The 22,408-nt window shown below is 43.8% G+C and overlaps 1 protein-coding gene across 1 annotated transcript; it reads right to left on the bottom strand.

Moving 5' to 3' along the window:
• Positions 1-4,922: 4,922 nt before the first annotated feature.
• On the bottom strand, positions 4,923-17,039 carry LOC124034957 (trichohyalin-like). The gene is made up of 5 exons (XM_046348347.1): positions 17,003-17,039; positions 9,375-10,578; positions 8,058-9,236; positions 7,958-8,010; positions 4,923-7,913 (listed from the first exon to the last, which is right to left on the bottom strand). Exons 1-5 carry the CDS (start codon positions 17,037-17,039, stop codon positions 6,577-6,579), a joined length of 3,810 nt encoding a protein of 1,269 aa, XP_046204303.1. The 3' UTR covers positions 4,923-6,576.
• Positions 17,040-22,408: the final 5,369 nt, after the last annotated feature.

Genomic DNA, 22,408 nt, shown 5'->3' with positions numbered 1-22,408 from the left:
GAACACCATGAGAATCTCTGTGCCTGAGAACACCATGTGAATCCCAGGAACATCCTCCAACACACCATTCATCAGAGAAGCCCTATCTGTGACCACATGTTTGTGCTAATCAAGAGCAAGGTAATGTTTGTGCTAATCAAGAGCAAGGTAATGTTTGTGCTAAACAATAGCAAGGTAATGTTTGTGCTAAACAATAGCAAGGTAATGTTTGTGCTAAACAATAGCAAGGTAATGTTTGTGCTAAACAATAGCAAGGTAATGTTTGTGCTAATCAAGAGCAAGGTAATGATTATGATAATCAAGAGCAAGGTAATATTGATTAGAAGGTCTTTATTTCAGAACCATTGTGTAGCATGTATACAGCTCCATTCAGCACCTAGTAATGAATGCCTAACTTTGCTCACTCCTACTATAGGGTATAGGGTACCACACTCAGATACACATAACAGCAGCGCCATCTACTGGCTTGGCGACGTCTCGTAACAACCACGTAGAGATAGTTTGAGTTCTATCCTACATGTACATTCACTGACTTGATTAACTTGGCATATTAACTTTATTTATGTGTTGCTTTTACATGGTTCACGTTATTATTGGGTAACTACCGTTGTACCATGACATTTCTATGTCATCAAATATGTATTCAAATGTTTTGTTTTCACAAAACGATGTGTGTAGGATCTTAATTTGAGCCAGAATGCTACGTCATGAAAATAATCCCGCAGCTACAGGAAATGTGAATTATGTGGATTATAATTAAGGGTTGATTTTTTTGATGACCACCAAGAACACTCTGCCTGAATCCAGACTCTGAAATGGGCAAGAACACTCTGCCTGAATCCAGACTCTGAAATGGGCAAGAACACTCTGCCTGAATCCAGACTCTGAAATGGGCAGGAAGATACAGACTGAGTGGGTCCAGAACTGACCCAAACATGATATGTAAACTTCTTCTTCTGAGAGACTGTGTGACCTATCTGGCCAGAGGCAAGTTAAGGTTCTCTATGAGCTCTAAATTAAAATGTTTCATTGGTAGGACTGGTGCTCCCAACTTAAAAAAGTGAAGAGGACAAAATAAAATCTAGGAGCACGAGAAAATATTCTTCTTCTTTCAATTCGATTGAGATATAGCCTATAATCGGGCTATAGGATGGGGCTATAGGATGGGGCTATAGGATGGATAGAATGGGGCTATAGGATGGATAGGATGGGGCTATAGAATGGGGCTACAGGATGGGGCTATAGGATGGGGCTATAGGATGGGGCTATAGAATGGGGCTACAGGATGGGGCTATAGGATGGATAGGATGGGGCTATAGAATGGGGCTACAGAATGGGGCTATAGGATGGATAGGATGGGGCTATAGGATGGGGTTATAGAATGGGGCTACAGGATGGGGCTATAGGATGGATAGGATGGGGCTATAGAATGGGGCTACAGAATGGGGCTATAGGATGGATAGGATGGGGCTATATGATGGGGCTATAGGATGGGGCTATAGGATGGATAGAATGGGGCTATAGGATGGGGCTATAGGATGGATAGAATGGGGCTATAGGATGGGGCTATAGGATGGATAGAATGGGGCTATAGGATGGATAGAATGGGGCTATAGGATGGATAGAATGGGGCTATAGGATGGATAGAATGGGGCTATAGGATGGGGCTATAGGATGGATAGGATGGGGCTATAGGATGGGGCTATAGGATGGATAGAATGGGGCTATAGGATGGGGCTATAGGATGGGGCTATAGGATGGGGCTATAGGATGGATAGGATGGGGCTATAGGATGGATAGGATGGGGCTATAGGATGGATAGGATGGGGCTATAGGATGGATAGGATGGGGCTATAGGATGGATAGAATGGGGCTATAGGATGGATAGAATGGGGCTATAGGATGGATAGAATGGGGCTATAGGATGGGGCTATAGGATGGGGCTATAGGATGGGGCTATAGGATGGATAGGATGGGGCTATAGGATGGATAGGATGGGGCTATAGGATGGATAGAATGGGGCTATAGGATGGATAGGATGGGGCTATAGGATGGATAGGATGGGGCTATAGGATGGATAGGATGGGGCTATAGGATGGATAGGATGGGGCTATAGGATGGATAGGATGGGGCTATAGGATGGGGCTATAGGATGGATAGAATGGGGCTATAGTATGGATAGAATGGGGCTATAGGATGGATAGGATGGGGCTATAGGATGGGGCTATAGGATGGGGCTATAGGATGGATAGGATGGGGCTATAGGATGGATAGAATGGGGCTATAGGATGGATAGAATGGGGCTATAGGATGGATAGGATGGGGCTATAGGATGGATAGGATGGGGCTATAGGATGGATAGGATGGGGCTATAGGATGGATAGGATGGGGCTAAAGGATGGATAGGATGGGGCTATAGGATGGATAGGATGGGGCTATAGGATGGATAGAATGGGGCTATAGGATGGATAGGATGGGGCTATAGGATGGATAGGATGGGGCTATAGGATGGATAGGATGGGGCTATAGGATGGATAGGATGGATAGGATGGGGCTATAGGATGGATAGGATGGGGCTATAGGATGGATAGGATGGATAGGATGGGGCTATAGGATGGATAGGATGGGGCTATAGGATGGATAGGATGGGGCTATAGGATGGATAGGATGGATAGGATGGGGCTATAGGATGGATAGGATGGGGCTATAGGATGGATAGGATGGGGCTATAGGATGGATAGGATGGGGCTATAGGATGGATAGAATGGGGCTATAGGATGGATAGGATGGGGCTATAGGATGGATAGGATGGATAGATGGGGCTATGGATGGCTATAGGATGGGGCTATAGGATGGGGCTATAGGATGGGGCTATAGGATGGATAGGATGGGGCTATAGGATGGATAGGATGGGGCTATAGGATGGATAGAATGGGGCTATAGGATGGATAGGATGGGGCTATAGGATGGATAGGATGGGGGGCTATAGGATGGATAGGATGGGGCTATAGGATGGATAGAATGGGGCTATAGGATGGATAGAATGGGGCTATAGGATGGATAGAATGGGGCTATAGGATGGATAGGATGGGGCTATAGGATGGGGCTATAGGATGGGGCTATAGGATGGATAGGATGGGGCTATAGGATGGATAGAATGGGGCTATAGGATGGATAGAATGGGGCTATAGGATGGATAGGATGGGGCTATAGGATGGATAGGATGGGGCTATAGGATGGATAGGATGGGGCTATAGGATGGATAGGATGGGGCTAAAGGATGGATAGGATGGGGCTATAGGATGGATAGGATGGGGCTATAGGATGGATAGAATGGGGCTATAGGATGGATAGGATGGGGCTATAGGATGGATAGGATGGGGCTATAGGATGGATAGGATGGGGCTATAGGATGGATAGGATGGATAGGATGGGGCTATAGGATGGATAGGATGGATAGGATGGGGCTATAGGATGGATAGGATGGATAGGATGGGGCTATAGGATGGATATGATGGATAGGATGGGGCTATAGGATGGATAGGATGGGGCTATAGGATGGATAGGATGGGGCTATAGGATGGATAGGATGGATAGGATGGGGCTATAGGATGGATAGGATGGATAGGATGGGGCTATAGGATGGATAGGATGGGGCTATAGGATGGATAGGATGGATAGGATGGGGCTATAGGATGGATAGGATGGATAGGATGGGGCTATAGGATGGATAGGATGGATAGGATGGGGCTATAGGATGGATAGGATGGATAGGATGGGGCTATAGGATGGATAGGATGGGGCTATAGGATGGATAGGATGGGGCTATAGGATGGATAGGATGGGGCTATAGGATGGATAGGATGGATAGGATGGGGCTATAGGATGGACAGGATGGATAGGATGGGGCTATAGGATGGATAGGATGGGGCTACATGATGGGGCTATAGGATGGGGCTATAGGATGGATAGGATGGGGCTATAGGATGGATAGAATGGGGCTATAGGATGGATAGGATGGGGCTAAAGGATGGATAGGATGGGGCTATAGGATGGGGCTAAAGGATGGATAGGATGGGGCTATAGGATGGATAGGATGGGGCTATAGGATGGATAGAATGGGGCTATAGGATGGATAGGATGGGGCTATAGGATGGGGCTATAGGATGGATAGGATGGGGCTATAGGATGGGGCTATAGGATGAGGCTATAGGATGTGGCTATAGGATGTGGCTATAGGATGTGGCTATAGGATGGGGCTATAGGATGGGGCTATAGGATGGATAGGATGGGGCTATAGGATGGATAGAATGGGGTTATAGGATGGGGCTATAGGATGGGGCTATAGGATGGATAGGATGGGGCTATAGGATGGGGCTATAGGATGGGGCTATAGGATGGATAGGATGGGGCTATAGGATGGGGCTATAGGATGGGGCTATAGGATGGGGCTATAGGATGGGGCTATAGGATGGGGCTATAGGATGGGGCTATAGAATGGATAGGATGGGGCTATAGGATGGATAGGATGCGGCTATAGGATGGGGCTATAGAATGGATAGGATGGGGCTATAGGATGGATAGGATGGGGCTATAGAATGGGGCTACAGGATGGGGCTATAGGATGGGGCTATAGGATGGGGCTACATGTTGTGTCCTAGAGCTTAGTAGGTACCCATGTACATACATTTGCTTTTTTATAAAAAGGGGGGGGGGGGTCTAAGTCCACAACAATAATTACACCACCTCAAGAGACAACGTTTGAGGTCTGGGGAAAACCTGAAGATATTTTTGTTTGTTGTTGTAGTTTCATGCACCATGGACATATAGCAGTAGAATGTTGTTGTAGTTTCATGCACCATGGACATATAGCAGTAGAATGTTGTTGTAGTTTCATGCACCATGGACATATAGCAGTAGAATGTTGTTGTAGTTTCATGCACCATGGACATATAGCAGTAGAATGTTGTTGTAGTTTCATGCACCATGGACATATAGCAGTAGAATGTTGTTGTAGTTTCATGCACCATGGACATATAGCAGTAGAATGTTGTTGTAGTTTCATGCACCATGGACATATAGCAGTAGAATGTTGTTGTAGTTTCATGCACCATGGACATATAGCAGTAGAATGTTGTTGTAGTTTCATGCACCATGGACATATAGCAGTAGAATGTTGTTGTAGTTTCATGCACCATGGACATATAGCAGTAGAATGTTGTTGTAGTTTCATGCACCATGGACATATAGCAGTAGAATGTTGTTGTAGTTTCATGCACCATGGACATATAGCAGTAGAATGTTGTTGTAGTTTCATGCACCATGGGCATATAGCAGTAGAATGTTGTTGTAGTTTCATGCACCATGGACATATAGCAGTAGAATGTTGTTGTAGTTTCATGCACCATGGACATATAGCAGTAGAATGTTGTTGTAGTTTCATGCACCATGGATATATAGCAGTAGAATGTTGTTGTAGTTTCATGCACCATGGACATATAGCAGTAGAATGTTGTTGTAGTTTCATGCACCATGGACATATAGCAGTAGAATGTTGTTTGGTTCCTGGAGTCCACGTGTGTAGAGATTGCTAAACAAATGCCCAATGGATTGATGCAAACAATCAGGATATATGTCTTCCAGGTAGGCATAGGCTACATTGTAGTTAACATTTAATTGAGAAGGTTTTTGGAAAAGTCTTTCCATCTACCAGAAGGCGGTTATCATTAGTATCGTCGCTCACGTCTAAGCAAGGTAGAACGGGACAGCACACACACAGGGACAGGAGCATTTCTACGTCCTCTGCATTCATCTTCAGAAAGTTACTTTGTAGTTAACGTTCTTGTTCACTTGTGACTTAATGAAGCTGATGGGGACATGCCAGCTAAGCAGGCAGGTCAACAATGCCATGGGGGTCAGCTGACAGCCGGACAGATTGGTCCACTCAAGTGGATGAGCTGTGGGGCTGAGGTGGCAGTGACAGGAATCTGTGTGACATAATGACTGAACTGGCTGTGTTAATTTGCTCTGTGGATGAAGGCTGACCAGCTCTATGGACGTGGTCGGAGGAGAGTGACCTGGTGTAGATGAGGGGAACACGCCAACTAAGAAAACAGGTCAACACTGCCTTGGGGCCAGTGGACAACTTGACAGATTGGTCCACTCAAAGTGTGTTAGCGACGGGGCTGAGGTGACTGAGATGAGCATAGTGCTGGATGTCACACCCATTGTTACCTGACAGTCAGGATGCCGGCCTAGTGGAGGAATAGGACCACTTCTTCTTCTTCTGAGAGACTGTGTGACATAATAACTGGCTTGGGGTGTGTTAAGGTGCATTGTGGGTGAAGGCTGAACACCTCAATGGACATGGTTCGAGGTGTACAGCCAGGTGAAGCTAAGGGGGACATAGCAACTAAGAATACAAGTCAACACAGCTATTCGGGCCTGTGCACAGCAATTGGATAGGCAACTGCTGAGTAGGTTGCTTTGTTAGGGCGTTTGGTAAGCCTTTTGGTAGGCCGTATGGTAGGCCGTTTGGTAGGCCTTTGGTAGTTCTTTTATCTTTTTTCATTTTATTCATCTTCTAACAAATGGAATTATGTTTGGTAGGTCTTTTGGTAGACAGTTTGGTAGGCCTTTGGTATACCGTTTAGTAGAGGAGGGATGTTGGTACCCTTTCTTTTCTTCTTCTTCTTCTTCTTGTTGCCAGCCAAGTGGAGGAGTGAGGCCACTGCTCCTTCTTCTTGTTGCCAGCCAAGTGGAGGAGTGAGGCCACTGCTTCTTCTTCTTCTTCTTCTTCTTCTTCTTCTTCTTCTTCTTCTTCTTCTTCTTCTTCTTCTTCTTCTTCTTCTTCTTCTTCTTCTTCTTCTTCTTCTTCTTCTTCTTCTTCTTCTTCTTCTTCTTCTTCTTCTTCTTCTTGTTGCCAGCCAAGTGGAGGAGTGAGGCCACTGCTCCTTCTTCTTCTTCTTCTTCTTCTTGTTGCCAGCCAAGTGGAGGAGTGGGGCCACTGCTCCTTCTTCTTCTTCTTCTTCTTGTTGTTGCCAGCCAAGTGGAGGAGTGGGGCCACTGTTCCTTCTTCTTCTTGCCAGCCAAGTGGAGGAGTGAGGCCACTGCTCCTTCTTCTTCTTCTTCTTCTTCTTCTTGTTGCCAGCCAAGTGGAGGAGTGAGGCCACTGCTCCTTCTTCTTCTTCTTGTTGCCAGCCAAGTGGAGGAGTGAGGCCACTGCTCCTTCTTCTTCTTCTTCTTCTTCTTGCCAGCCAAGTGGAGGAGTGGGGCCACTGTTCCTTCTTCTTCTTCTTGCCAGACAAGTGGAGGAGTGAGGCCACTGCTCCTTCTTCTTCTTCTTGTTGCCAGCCAAGTGGAGGAGTGAGGCCACTGCTCCTTCTTCTTCTTCTTCTTGTTGCCAGCCAAGTGGAGGAGTGAGGCCACTGCTCCTTCTTCTTCTTGTTGCCAGCCAAGTGGAGGAGTGGGGCCACTGTTCCTTCTTCTTCTTCTTGCCAGCCAAGTGGAGGAGTGAGGCCACTGCTCCTTCTTCTTCTTCTTCTTGTTGCCAGCCAAGTGGAGGAGTGAGGCCACTGCTCCTTCTTCTTCTTCTTGTTGTTGCCAGCCAAGTGGAGGAGTGGGGCCACTGTTCCTTCTTCTTGTTGCCAGACAAGTGGAGGAGTGAGGCCACTGCTCCTTCTTCTTCTTCTTGTTGCCAGCCAAGTGGAGGAGTGAGGCCACTGCTCCTTCTTCTTCTTCTTCTTCTTCTTGTTGCCAGCCAAGTGGAGGAGTGAGGCCACTGCTCCTTCTTCTTCTTCTTCTTCTTCTTCTTCTTCTTGTTGCCAGCCAAGTGGAGGAGTGAGGCCACTGCTCCTTCTTCTTCTTCTTGTTGCCAGCCAAGTGGAGGAGTGAGGCCACTGCTCCTTCTTCTTCTTCTTGTTGTTGCCAGCCAAGTGGAGGAGTGGGGCCACTGTTCCTTCTTCTTGTTGCCAGCCAAGTGGAGGAGTGAGGCCACTGCTCCTTCTTCTTCTTCTTCTTGTTGTTGCCAGCCAAGTGGAGGAGTGAGGCCACTGCTCCTTCTTCTTGTTGCCAGCCAAGTGGAGGAGTGAGGCCACTGCTTCTTCTTCTTCTTCTTCTTCTTCTTCTTCTTCTTCTTCTTCTTCTTCTTCTTCTTCTTCTTCTTCTTCTTCTTCTTCTTGTTGTTGCCAGCCAAGTGGAGGAGTGGGGCCACTGTTCCTTCTTCTTCTTGCCAGCCAAGTGGAGGAGTGAGGCCACTGTTCCTTCTTCTTCTTGCCAGCCAAGTGGAGGAGTGAGGCCACTGCTCCTTCTTCTTCTTCTTCTTGTTGCCAGCCAAGTGGAGGAGTGAGGCCACTGCTCCTTCTTCTTCTTCTTCTTCTTGTTGCCAGCCAAGTGGAGGAGTGGGGCCACTGTTCCTTCTTCTTCTTCTTGCCAGACAAGTGGAGGAGTGAGGCCACTGCTCCTTCTTCTTCTTCTTGTTGCCAGCCAAGTGGAGGAGTGAGGCCACTGCTCCTTCTTCTTCTTCTTCTTCTTCTTCTTCTTCTTCTTCTTGTTGCCAGCCAAGTGGAGGAGTGGGGCCACTGTTCCTTCTTCTTCTTCTTCTTCTTCTTGCCAGCCAAGTGGAGGAGTGGGGCCACTGTTCCTTCTTCTTCTTGTTGCCAGTCAAGTGGAGGAGTGGGGCCACTGTTCCTTCTTCTTCTTCTTGCCAGCCAAGTGGAGGAGTGAGGCCACTGCTCCTTCTTCTTCTTCTTCTTCTTCTTCTTGTTGCCAGCCAAGTGGAGGAGTGGGGCCACTGTTCCTTCTTCTTCTTGCCAGCCAAGTGGAGGAGTGAGGCCACTGCTCCTTCTTCTTCTTCTTCTTGTTGCCAGCCAAGTGGAGGAGTGAGGCCACTGCTCCTTCTTCTTCTTCTTGTTGCCAGCCAAGTGGAGGAGTGAGGCCACTGCTCCTTCTTCTTCTTCTTCTTCTTGTTGCCAGCCAAGTGGAGGAGTGAGGCCACTGCTCCTTCTTCTTCTTCTTCTTCTTGTTGCCAGCCAAGTGGAGGAGTGAGGCCACTGCTCCTTCTTCTTCTTCTTGTTGCCAGCCAAGTGGAGGAGTGAGGCCACTGCTCCTTCTTCTTCTTCTTCTTCTTCTTCTTCTTCTTCTTCTTCTTGTTGCCAGCCAAGTGGAGGAGTGAGGCCACTGCTCCTTCTTCTTCTTCTTCTTGTTGCCAGCCAAGTGGAGGAGTGAGGCCACTGCTCCTTCTTCTTCTTCTTGTTGCCAGCCAAGTGGAGGAGTGGGGCCACTGTTCCTTCTTGTTGCCAGCCAGGTGGAGGAGTGGGGCCACTGTTCCTTCTTCTTGTTCTTGCCAGACAAGTGGAGGAGTGAGGCCACTGCTCCTTCTTCTTCTTCTTCTTGTTGCCAGCCAAGTGGAGGAGTGGGGCCACTGTTCCTTCTTCTTCTTCTTGCCAGACAAGTGGAGGAGTGAGGCCACTGCTCCTTCTTCTTCTTCTTCTTGTTGCCAGCCAAGTGGAGGAGTGAGGCCACTGCTCCTTCTTCTTCTTCTTGCCAGCCAAGTGGAGGAGTGAGGCCACTGCTCCTTCTTCTTCTTCTTGTTGCCAGCCAAGTGGAGGAGTGAGGCCACTGCTCCTTCTTCTTCTTCTTCTTGTTGCCAGCCAAGTGGAGGAGTGAGGCCACTGCTCCTTCTTCTTTTTCTTCTTCTTGTTGCCAGCCAAGTGGAGGAGTGAGGCCACTGCTCCTTCTTCTTCTTCTTCTTCTTGTTGCCAGCCAAGTGGAGGAGTGAGGCCACTGCTCCTTCTTCTTCTTCTTCTTCTTGTTGCCAGCCAAGTGGAGGAGTGAGGCCACTGCTCCTTCTTCTTCTTCTTCTTGTTGCCAGCCAAGTGGAGGAGTGAGGCCACTGCTCCTTCTTCTTCTTGTTGCCAGCCAAGTGGAGGAGTGGGGCCACTGTTCCTTCTTCTTCTTCTTGCCAGCCAAGTGGAGGAGTGAGGCCACTGCTCCTTCTTCTTCTTCTTCTTATTGCCAGCCAAGTGGAGGAGTGGGGCCACTGTTCCTTCTTCTTCTTGTTGCCAGCCAAGTGGAGGAGTGAGGCCACTGCTCCTTCTTCTTCTTCTTGTTGCCAGCCAAGTGGAGGAGTGAGGCCACTGCTCCTTCTTCTTCTTCTTGTTGCCAGCCAAGTGGAGGAGTGAGGCCACTGCTCCTTCTTCTTCTTCTTCTTCTTCTTCTTGTTGCCAGCCAAGTGGAGGAGTGAGGCCACTGCTCCTTCTTCTTCTTCTTCTTCTTCTTCTTCTTGCCAGCCAAGTGGAGGAGTGAGGCCACTGCTCCTTCTTCTTCTTCTTGTTGCCAGCCAAGTGGAGGAGTGAGGCCACTGCTCCTTCTTCTTCTTCTTGTTGCCAGCCAAGTGGAGGAGTGAGGCCACTGCTCCTTCTTCTTCTTCTTCTTCTTGTTGCCAGCCAAGTGGAGGAGTGAGGCCACTGCTCCTTCTTCTTCTTCTTGTTGCCAGCCAAGTGGAGGAGTGAGGCCACTGCTCCTTCTTCTTCTTGTTGCCAGCCAAGTGGAGGAGTGAGGCCACTGCTCCTTCTTCTTCTTCTTAATTGTCTTATTCTGTTTATTCTTCTTTTATAATTGTTCTTATTTTCTTCTTATTTTTCATCTACCAAATGGAAGGCCGTATTCTTCTTCTTCTATTTCTTGTTCTTGTTCTTCTGTTCCTTCTTTTATAATTTCCTTCTTCTTCTTCTACCAAACGCAATGCCATTTTTTAGGCTGTTTATAGGCCTCTTGGTAGTACGTTTGGCAGACATTTGGTTGGCTGATTGTTAGGCTTTTAGTAGACAATTATGTAGGCTTTTAGTAGTCCGATAAGTAGAGGGAGAATGATGCCACCCCTTCATCTTCTTATGTTTCTTCTTCATTTTATTATGTTTCTTCTTCTTTTATAATTGCTCTTATTATTCTTCTTAATTTTCTTCTTCTTTTTCTTCTACCAATTGGAAGGCTGTATTCATCTTCTTCTTGCCAGGGTGGCAACGTCTTATCAAAATAGTAAAATGGGTACCGCGCTCTGACTTGATTTTGCGGAGGTCTGAACGTGTAGGTCACTTGCGATACCTCACCAACTCACTTCAGTGGAGGTCTGCTTGGGTGAGTATATAGCTTTTGATAATACTTTGACCCAGGGTGGCAATGTCTTTTCAAAACAGTAAAATCCTATGGGTACCGCTCTGACTTGATTAAGCGGAGGTCTGCCTGGGTGAGTTTGTAGCCTAACACTTTGACCCGATTAAGCAAAGGACAGACAGCAGCGACCCCATATGTTTCTTCTTCTTATTCGTCTTCTGTTTATTCTTCTTTTATAATTTCAAGTATTAAACGTTGATTGTTGAGATTATTGTGATGAGACTTGGTGATAGGATTTGGGGCGAAATTCCAAGTATAAATGCCGATTGTTGGGATAAAGTTAAGGTTTTTAATATTTTTCTATTAAGGTATTCTGCAATTGTTCTATGTATTTTATAATTGTTCTATGTATCATGTCACGCAAGGAGGACAGGGAGAGGATATGTGAGTTACAGGATGTCTTAGACATTTTGCAGAACCTGGGGAGAGCTATTATATACTGTACTATGTACCAACTTCTGCCTACAATGTATTACTAAAGGAGTATTTTAGCACTTAAACAAAGAGTGTTTTCTTTCCATTACTAATTTCTGTGTATGATAATTATATAAACCTGATCATTTGTTGAATAAATTTACCAACAGGCGCTTGAATTGGAATCTAAGGAAATTGATTCCAAAATATTGGAACATAAGGAAAGTTGTTCTAGTGTTAGGATGCCTAAGGTTAATTGGCTCCTGAATTTAAATCTCAGTAAATTGATAAAGGATTATTGGAACATGAGGAAATGTGTTCCAGGGTTAGGAAGCCTAAGGTTTATTGTCACCTGATGTGGAATCTAAGGAAATTGATTCCGGATTGTTGGAACATAAGGACATTTATTCCAGGTAGGCTGTTTGGTATGCCTTTGGTAGACCATTTGGTAGATGGCATTGTTGCCCACTTGTTAGGCCTTTGTTAGGGTGCTTGGTAGGCTGTTTGTTAAGCCTTTGGTAGAATGCATGGTAGGCTTTTGGTAGGCGGTTCGTTAAAACTACATGGTAGACCACTTAGTAGGTTGTTTGGTAAGTGGATTGGTAAGCCATTAAGTGGTGTTTGGTAGACCATTAGTTAGTCTGTATGGTAGACCATTAGGTAGTCTGTTTGGTATACCATTAGCTAGTCTGTTTGGTATACCATTAGCTAGTCTGTTTGGTAGACCATTAGGTAGTCTGTTTGGTAGACCATTAGGTAGTCTGTTTGATAGACCATTAGGTAGTCTGTTTGGTAAGCCATTAGGTAGTCTGTTTGGTAAGCCATTAGGTAGTCTGTTTGGTAAACCATTAGGTAGTCTGTTTGGTACACCATTAGGTAGTCTGTTTGGTAGACCATTAGGTAGTCTGTTTGGTACACCATTAGGTAGTCTGTTTGATAGACCATTAGCTGGTCTGTTTGGTAGACCATTAGGTAGTCTGTTTGGTAGACCATTAGGTAGTCTGTTTGGTAGACCATTAGGTAGTCTGTTTGGTACACCATTAGGTAGTCTGTTTGGTAGACCATTAGGTAGTCTGTTTGGTAGACCATTAGGTAGTCTGTTTGGTAGACCATTAGGTAGTCTGTTTGGTAGTTCATTAGGTAGTCTGTTTGGTAGACCATTAGGTAGTCTGTTTGGTAGACCATTAGGTAGTCTGTTTGGTAGACCATTAGGTAGTCTGTTTGGTAGTTCATTAGGTAGTCTGTTTGGTAGACCATTAGGTAGTCTGTTTGGTAGACCATTAGGTAGTCTGTTTGGTAGACCATTAGGTAGTCTGTTTGGTAGACCATTAGGTAGTCCTGATTATTGGAACATAAGGTACATTTGGCTCCTGAATTGCAATCTAAGAAAATTTATTTGGGATATTTGGAACATGAGGACATTTGTTCCAGGGTTAGGAAGCCTAACACAGAACCCAAACCGGCTGCACGGTTGCGCCATCGTGCAAAATGTATTTTGTCCCCCTATACCAAACTCGATCACGACACGCAGCTTATAATATAAAAAAAAACTCTGAACCAATTATATTAATTTGGGGACAGGTCGAAACACATTAAACATGTATGGCAATTTAGCTAGTTAGCTTGCACTTGGTAGCTAATTTGTCCTATTTAGCTAGCTTGCTGTTGCTAGCTAATTTGTCCTGGGATATAAACATTGAGTTGTTATTTTACCTGAAATGCACAAGGTCTTTTAATCCGTCAATTAATCCACACATAAAACGGTCAACCAAATTGTTTCTAGTCATCTCTCTTCCTTCCAGGCTTTTTCTTCTCTTGACTTTATATTGCGATTGGCAACTTTAATAAATTAGGTGCATTACCGCCACTGACCTCGTTCGTCTTTCAGTCACCCAATGTGGGTATAACCAATAAGGAGATGGCACGTGGATACCTGCTTTTATAAACCAATGAGGAGATGGGAGAGGCAGGATTTGCAGCGCGATCTGCGTCACAATTAGAACTGACTTCTATTTTATCCCTTGGCAATGCAGATGCTTGTTGGGGCGCGCGAGCGGTGTGGGTGCAATAACTGAGTAATATAGATTTCTAAATTTATTTTGCAACGCTCACACACGCGTCACGAGCGGTGTAGTCAGCCTGTAAAGTTAATTGGCTCCTGAATTGGAATCTAAGAAAATTGATGGTAGGCTTTTGGTATGCCATTTGGTAAACTGCACGATAGCCCACTTACTAGGCCTTTTGGTAGATGGCTTGGTAAGCCGTTTGGTAGTCTGTTTGGTAGACCATTTGGTAGGCCATTTCGAGGTGCGTTTGGTAAGCCATTTTGTAGGCCCTTTGGTAGGCCTTTTGGTATTCCTTTGGTAGGCAGTTTGGTAGGCCTTTGGTAGGTCATTTGGAAGATCTTTGGTAGGCTGTTTGGAAGTCTGTTTTGTAGGCCGTTTCATAGGCCGCTTGGTAGAGGGTTTGCTAGGCCTTTTGTAGGCCATTTAGTACAGGGGGAATGATGCCACCCCTTCTTTGTCTTCTTCTTCTGTTTCTTCTTTTACCATTTTTCTTCTTTTTCTTTATTTTACTTCTACTCCTCCTTCTTCTGTTTCTTCTTCTTTTATCATTTTTCTTCTTCATCTCATTCTTCTACCAAACGGAAGGCACTTTGGTAAGCTGTTTGATAGGTCGCTTGATAGTATGTTTGGTAGGCCTTTGGTAGGTTTTTTGTAGACAGTTTCATATGCCTTTGGTAGTCTGTTTAGTTGAGGCAGAATGATGCCACCCCTTCTTCATCATCATATTCTTCTTCTGTCTTTCACTTTTTTCTCTTCTTTATTTTTTTCTTTTTCTTCTTCTAAAATGTATTTGTCTAAGAGAGTCCAATGGTCTAAGAGAGTCCAATGGTCTAAGAGAGTCCAGTGGTCTAAGAGAGTCCAATGGTCTAAGAGAGTCCAATGGTCTAAGAGAGTCCAATGGTCTAAGAGAGTCCAATGGTCTAAGAGAGTCCAATGGTCTAAGAGAGTCCAATGGTCTAAGAGAGTCCAATGGTCTAAGAGAGACCAATGGTCTAAGAGAGTCCAATGTCTAAGAGAGTCCAATGGTCTAAGAGAGACCAGTGGTCTAAGAGAGTCCAGTGGTCTAAGAGAGTCCAATGGTCTAAGAGAGTCCAATGGTCTAAGAGAGTCCAATGGTCTAAGAGAGTCCAATGGTCTAAGAGAGTCCAGTGGTCTAAGAGAGTCCAGTGGTCTAAGAGAGTCCAATGGTCTAAGAGAGTCCAATGGTCTAAGAGAGTCCAATGGTCTAAGAGAGTCCAATGGTCTAAGAGAGTCCAATGGTCTAAGAGAGACCAATGGTCTAAGAGTCCAATGTTCGCTGTGTCCAGTAAGGGTGTCCTTTGCACAGGTCACTATTGAATAAACCCTGGATGAATACTAAACCGTGTTCTCAGCTCCAAGAGGTAGTTTTTCTACAACAAATTTGGAGCCGTGCCCCGGATGGAAGGGAGATGAACACCTGACTGACTGTCCTGACCAGAACCTAGACATCTCTTCAGTATACCACAAAAAGAGGTAAAGGGACCTTTAAAAAGATAGTCTGTTGTTCGGTCAGGCGGGCGGAGTAGGCTCTTCTTTCCATCCACCATCATTTGCAAATGAATTCATTAAAATCCTACAATGTTATTTTCTGGATTTTTTTTTCTCATTTTGTCTGTCATAGTTGAAGTGTACCTATGATGAAAATTACAGGCCTCTCATCTTTTTAAGTGGGAGAACTTGCACAATTGGTGGCTGACTAAATACTTTTTCCCCCCACTGTATGTATGTATGTATATATATATATAAACTAGTTCATCAGATAGGAAGCCTAAGGTTATTTGGCTTCTGAATTGGAATCTAAGAACATTTATTCTGGAGTATTGGAACATAAGGACATTTGTTACAGGATTAGGAAGCCTTAGTTTAATTGGCTCCTGAGTTGGAAATTGATTCCGGATTATTGGAACATAAGGACATTTGTTCCAGGGTTAGGAAGCTGAACATTTATTGGCTCCTACATTGGAATCTAAGGAAATGTATTCAGGATTATATGACACTTGAAGGTTAGAGTAAGTAGGCTGATAGCAGAGAGCTAACAGAATGGGTCAAACAAAATGAAGAATATGTGTTCTGAAAGAAAGATAACGTTTTTTTGGAGTGATATTCCCATATGGACTGATAATCAATGCCTCTACTTGTTTTATTAGGAATAATGGTGTGTGTGTGTGTGGGAGGGGGGGGGGGAGAGTTCCTCCAGGATAACAGCCGACACCCCAGCAGGAATAAATACAAGCTGCGTTACGATACGCCAACACAGATGTAACACAGTGGTCCAAACGCATGGATAAAACATTGCCCGCATGGCCAGCTAAAAGGTCTGTAAGACAGGAAGATATAACAGCCTTAGAGAAACACAACGCAGAAACTAAAGGCTCCACATCTCTGGACTACTTCTCAGTAGATAACTTCAGTGCAAAACGTGAACAAAATAAATGTCAGTGAAGATAGGTTTAGTTCCTACAGAAAAAGAGACGTCGTGACAAACGTGTGTCAGGCTCTCAGCTCTCCACCTTTGAGTATTCTCCTCCAGCAACAGAGGATCTTATGGCAAGCTAGACATGTCGTTCCAATAGGATCCGTTTCTACACCAAGCACTACTCCAGTCCCATGAGGCAGCATGATGAGAGGAAATCCCATCAGTCTATCCAAACCTAGAGTTATTAAAATATCCCAAGCCAAAACAAAGCAAACAACAAAAGAAAAAAGGTCCCCAGCCAAACTGTGACGGCATTCAGAACTCATAAACAACTCAATGAACAGCTGGAAGAAGTTACAACACAAATAGGCAGCACTAAAAAGGCACCCAGACCGTGTAATACTATCTAGCAAATCCCCACGAGGAAAAACTCTCTCAACACCCATAGAGCATATTACCAGGTGTCAGTCACAGCTGTCCAGCAAGCGGATGAAACTTCTATAGATGAAGTACGGGAGAGATTAGTACACCATCCAGTCGTCCTTTCTGAGTTAATGGGGTTTAAACAAAACATGGCCCAGCTCCGTGACGGAGCTGCCAAATGCTTTGAATGGGGCGAACGACATTCTCACCGTATACAGGTGTAACAAGGGGGACATGGAACATGTATTTAGGACATACACACACGGCTAAACTAGTTATTCTCACGGGAGCCTGTGCTCTCTCCCAAGACAAAATTGCACACATTTTGACTGACTCCCGCTATGCTTGGAGGTCTATGATTTGGAAGGAGAGAGTTTTCCTTACCAGTTCAGGTTAAAAACAAAGTATCAAACGCACTGGTTATTGGGCAATTACTAGAAAGCATCCAGTTACCCAGAGAACTAGTTATAATCAAGCGTGAAGCTCACACCTGCGCCACCAACATTGTTGCCCTGTCTCGGACTCATGTTTCATGGAATTACTCATGTGTCCAAAACTGGGATGGTAAGATTATGCAAACAAGAATGGTTTGCACCAAAACGTTTCTCATTAGCAGCACAGATGTGCAAATGGTTTAATATGCCAAAAGCATAAAACAATAAAACCAACCACTCGATTGTCACGTTCGTCGTAATGATTGGACCAAGGCACAGCGTGCGTAGAGTTCCACATATTTTAATTAAGAAAAACTCACCAAACAAAACAACAAAAGCACAAAGGAAACCTGACGCTACTGCTGTGCACACAGGCAAATATCTGTAGACAAGATCCCACGAAAACACAAAGGGGAAATGGCTGCCTAAATATGATACCAATCAGAGACAACGATAAACAGCTGTCTCTGATTGGAAACCATACCAGGCCAACATAAACCATTAAACACCTAGATGACCCACCCTAGTCACTATCACGCCCCAACCAACAGCTCTCTATGGTCAGGGCGTGAAATATATGGCCAATATACCACGGCTAAGGGCTATGTTCAAGCATGAAAATATCAATATATCCTGGTCTAACATGCTATCATATCCACAGGTACTTTTTGGCAGGTACTTTTCAGTGGTGGAAAAAGTATGCAATTTACATACTTGAGTAAAAGTAAAGATACCTTAATAGAAAATTACTACTTGAGTAAAAGTCGACAAGTATTTAGTTTAAAATATAGTTAAGTATCAAAAGGTTTTGAGTATCCTAAACTATTTACTAGTGCTACCCACTCATTAATTAATTAATTAAGTAATTAATTAGCATCACTGTCATTCATACACACTGCCATCAGCCACAGAAACAACACACTCTGCCATCAGCCACAGAAACAACACACTCTGCCATCAGCCACAGAAACAACACACTCTGCCATCAGCCACAGAAACAACACACTCTGCCATCAGCCACAGAAACAACACACTCTGCCATCAGCCAAAGAAACAGACCTGGTCCCTTTATTTTCTTTAAACAACAGTTAATTAAGAAAGACAGACTCCTACCCTGCATGCTTCAAATACCCCCCCCCCCTCTCTCTCTCTCTCTCTCTCTCTCTCTCTCTCTCTCTCTCTCTCTCTCTCTCTCTCTCTCTCTCTCTCTCTCTCTCTCTCCTCTCTCTCTCCCTCTCTCTCTCTCTCTCTCTCTCTCTCTCTCTCTCTCTCTCCCTCTCTCCCTCTCTCCCTCTCTCCCTCCCTCCTACTCACTGACCTGGTTTTGACTGGTGGTTTTGACAGGTGGTTTTTGACAGGTGGTTTTGACTGGTCGTTTTGACAGGTGGTTTTGACTGGTCGTTTTGACAGGTGGTTTTGACTGGTGGTTTTGACTGGTGGTTTTGACAGGTGGTTTTGACTGGTGGTTTTGACTGGTGGTTTTGACAGGTGGTTTTGACTGGTGGTTTTGACAGGTGCAGGTGGTTTTGACTGGTGGTTTTGACAGGTGGTTTTGACAGGTGGTTTTGACTGGTGGTTTTGACAGGTGGTTTTGACTGGTGGTTTTGACAGGTGGTTTTGACAGGTGGTTTTGACAGGTGGTTTTGACTGGTGGTTTTGACAGGTGGTTTTGACAGGTGGTTTTGACAGGTGGTTTTGACTGGTGGTTTTGACTGGTGGTTTTGACAGGTGGTTTTGACTGGTGGTTTTGACAGATGTAACATACATTAGAAGCTTGAATGACCTGTTGCTCTCACAGTCAATGACTCAATTGATAAACATAAACATCTGGCTGTGTAGAACAGCTGTGCTGTGATATCACAACCACCAGGTGCCGCTGTTGTGCCTTTTTCAAAACCAAACACCACACAGACTATCTATTGTCTGTATAGCCTACAGTATGTAATGGAACTCAACGACAATGAGATATCGCTGCTGGTATTAGTTATTTGATTTGATTTATTAGGATCCTCATTAGCCGACGCCAATCGCGACAGGTAGTCTTGCTGGGGTCCGACACATAACGAAAAATACATTACTGACAAAATACTTCACAATTTAGATACATTTAAAAACATTAACATGTAGTGTGTGTGTGTGTGTGTGTGTGTGTGTCAGTTACACATACATGTCAGTACATACACACCACAAGTAGGTCACATGTCAGTACACACACACCACAGGTAAGTCACATGTCAGTACATACACACCACAAGTAGGTCACATGTCAGTACACACACCACAAGTAGGTCACATGTCAGTACACACACACCACAAGTAGGTCACATGTCAGTACACACACACCACAAGTAGGTCACATGTCAGTACACACACACACAACAAGTAAGTCACATGTCAGTACACACACACAACAAGTAAGTCACATGTCAGTACACACACACCACAAGTAGGTCACATGTCAGTACACACACACCACAAGTAGGTCACATGTCAGTACACACACACACAACAAGTAAGTCACATGTCAGTACACACACACAACAAGTAAGTCACATGTCAGTACACACACACCACAAGTAGGTCACATGTCAGTACACACACACAACATGTAGGTCACATGTCAGTACACACACACCACAACTAGGCCACATGGGGGAGAGGCGTTGTGTCGTGAGGTGTTGCTTTATTTGTTTTTTGAAACCAGGTTTGCTGTTCACTTGCACTATATAAGATGGAAAGGAGTTCCATAAACTCATAGCTATGTTTAATACTGTATAATACTGTACTCATAGCTATGTATAATACTGTACTCATAGCTCTGTATAATACTGTATGATACTGTACTCATAGCTATGTATAATACTGTACTCATAGCTATGTATAATACTGTACTCATAGCTCTGTATAATACTGTATAATACTGTACTCATAGCTACGTATAATACTGTACTCATAGCTATGTATAATACTGTACTCATAGCTATGTATAATACTGTACTCATAGCTCTGTATAATACTGTACTCATAGCTATGTATAATACTGTACTCATAGCTCTGTATAATACTGTACTCATAGCTATGTATAATACTGTACTCATAGCTATGTATAATACTGTACTCATAGCTCTGTATAATACTGTACTCATAGCTCTGTATAATACTGTATGATACTGTACTCATAGCTATGTATAATACTGTACTCATAGCTATGTATAATACTGTACTCATAGCTTTGTATAATACTGTATAATACTGTACTCATAGCTATGTATAATACTGTATGATACTGTACTCATAGCTATGTATAATACTGTATGATACTGTACTCATAGCTATGTATAATACTGTACTCATAGCTATGTATAATACTGTACTCATAGCTTTGTATAATACTGTATAATACTGTACTCATAGCTATGTATAATACTGTATGATACTGTACTCATAGCTATGTATAATACTGTACTCATAGCTATGTATAATACTGTACTCATAGCTATGTATAATACTGTACTCATAGCTATGTATAATACTGTACTCATAGCTCTGTATAATACTGTACTCATAGCTCTGTATAATACTGTACTCATAGCTATGTATAATACTGTACTCATAGCTATGTATAATACTGTACTCATAGCTCTGTATAATACTGTACTCATAGCTATGTATAATACTGTATGATACTGTACTCATAGCTCTGTATAATACTGTACTCATAGCTCTGTATAATACTGTATAATACTGTACTCATAGCTATGTATAATACTGTATAATACTGTACTCATAGCTATGTATAATACTGTAGTCATAGCTATGTATAATACTGTATGATACTGTACTCATAGCTATGTATAATACTGTACTCATAGCTCTGTATAATACTGTATAATACTGTACTCATAGCTATGTATAATACTGTAGTCATAGCTATGTATAATACTGTACTCATAGCTCTGTATAATACTGTACTCATAGCTATGTATAATACTGTACTCATAGCTCTGTATAATACTGTATAATACTGTACTCATAGCTATGTATAATACTGTACTCATAGCTATGTATAATACTGTACTCATAGCTCTGTATAATACTGTACTCATAGCTATGTATAATACTGTACTCATAGCTCTGTATAATACTGTATAATACTGTACTCATAGCTATGTATAATACTGTACTCATAGCTATGTATAATACTGTACTCATAGCTCTGTATAATACTGTATAATACTGTACTCATAGCTACGTATAATACTGTACTCATAGCTCTGTATAATACTGTTTGTTTCCTTACATTTGTTATAAAGAAACAAGTTTGCAAAATTATGATGTATAGATGCTTATTTAACTAGGCAAGTCAGTTAAGAACAAATTCTTATTTTCAAGACGGCCTAGGAACAGTGGGTTAACTGCCTGTTCAGGGGCAGAATGACAGCTCGGGCATCTTCTGGTTACTAGTCCAACGCTCTAACCACTAGCCTGCTACCCCTGTCAGCAGTGGTCTAGTTTACTAGTACTGGTTGTTATTAGGGACAACCCGATCCTCCATCCCAAAGTGCAGCACTTCCAGCAGACTATGTGTGAAGTACGGACTTTTGCTCCCTATGCAAGCTGCAAACCATGCATGACCTCAGCTGCAAACCATGCATGACCTCAGCTGCAAACCATGCATGACCTCAGCTGCAAACCATGCATGACCTCAGTTGCAAACCATGCATGACCTCAGCTGCAAACCATGCATGACCTCAGCTGCAAACCATGCATGACCTCAGCTCAGTTGGTAGAGCATGACACTTGCAACGTGTGGGTTGTTTGTTTAGAGTCCCACGGGGGCCCAGTACGAGAACATGTATGTAGTCTCTACTGTAAGAGCATCTGCTAAATAACCAAAACATATATATATATATATATATATATACAGTACCAGTCAAAAGTTTGGACACATCTACTCATTCAAGGGTTTGTCTTTATTTTTACTATTTTCTACACTGTAGAATAATAGTGAAGACATCAAACCTATGACATTCCCACATATGCTGAGCACTTGTTGGCTGCTTTTCCTTGACTCTGCAGTCCAACTCATCCCAGACATTCTCAATTGGGTTGAGGTCAGGTGACTGTTGAAGCCAGGTCATCTGATGCAGCACTCCATCACTCTCCTTCTTGGTCAAATAGCCCTTACACAGCCTGGAGGTGTGTTGGGTCAATGTCCTGTTGAAAAACAAATGATAGTCAGACTAAGGGCATATCCGATGGGATGGTGTATCTCTGCTGAATGTTGTGGTAGCCATGCTGGTTAAGTAAAGTCTAAATAAATCACTGACAGTGTCACCAGCAAAGCAACCCCACACAATCACACCTCCTCAATGCTTCATGGTGGGAACCACACAGAGATCAAAAGTCCACACAGAGATCATTCATTCACCCACTCTGCATCTCACAAAGACACGGTGGTT

This window comes from Oncorhynchus gorbuscha, linkage group LG05 (genome assembly GCF_021184085.1).
Source record: "Oncorhynchus gorbuscha isolate QuinsamMale2020 ecotype Even-year linkage group LG05, OgorEven_v1.0, whole genome shotgun sequence".
Classification (NCBI taxonomy): Eukaryota; Metazoa; Chordata; class Actinopteri; order Salmoniformes; family Salmonidae; genus Oncorhynchus; species Oncorhynchus gorbuscha.
The sequence above is the reverse complement of the archived record's forward strand: the minus strand, read 5'-3'. Positions and strand labels throughout refer to the sequence as shown.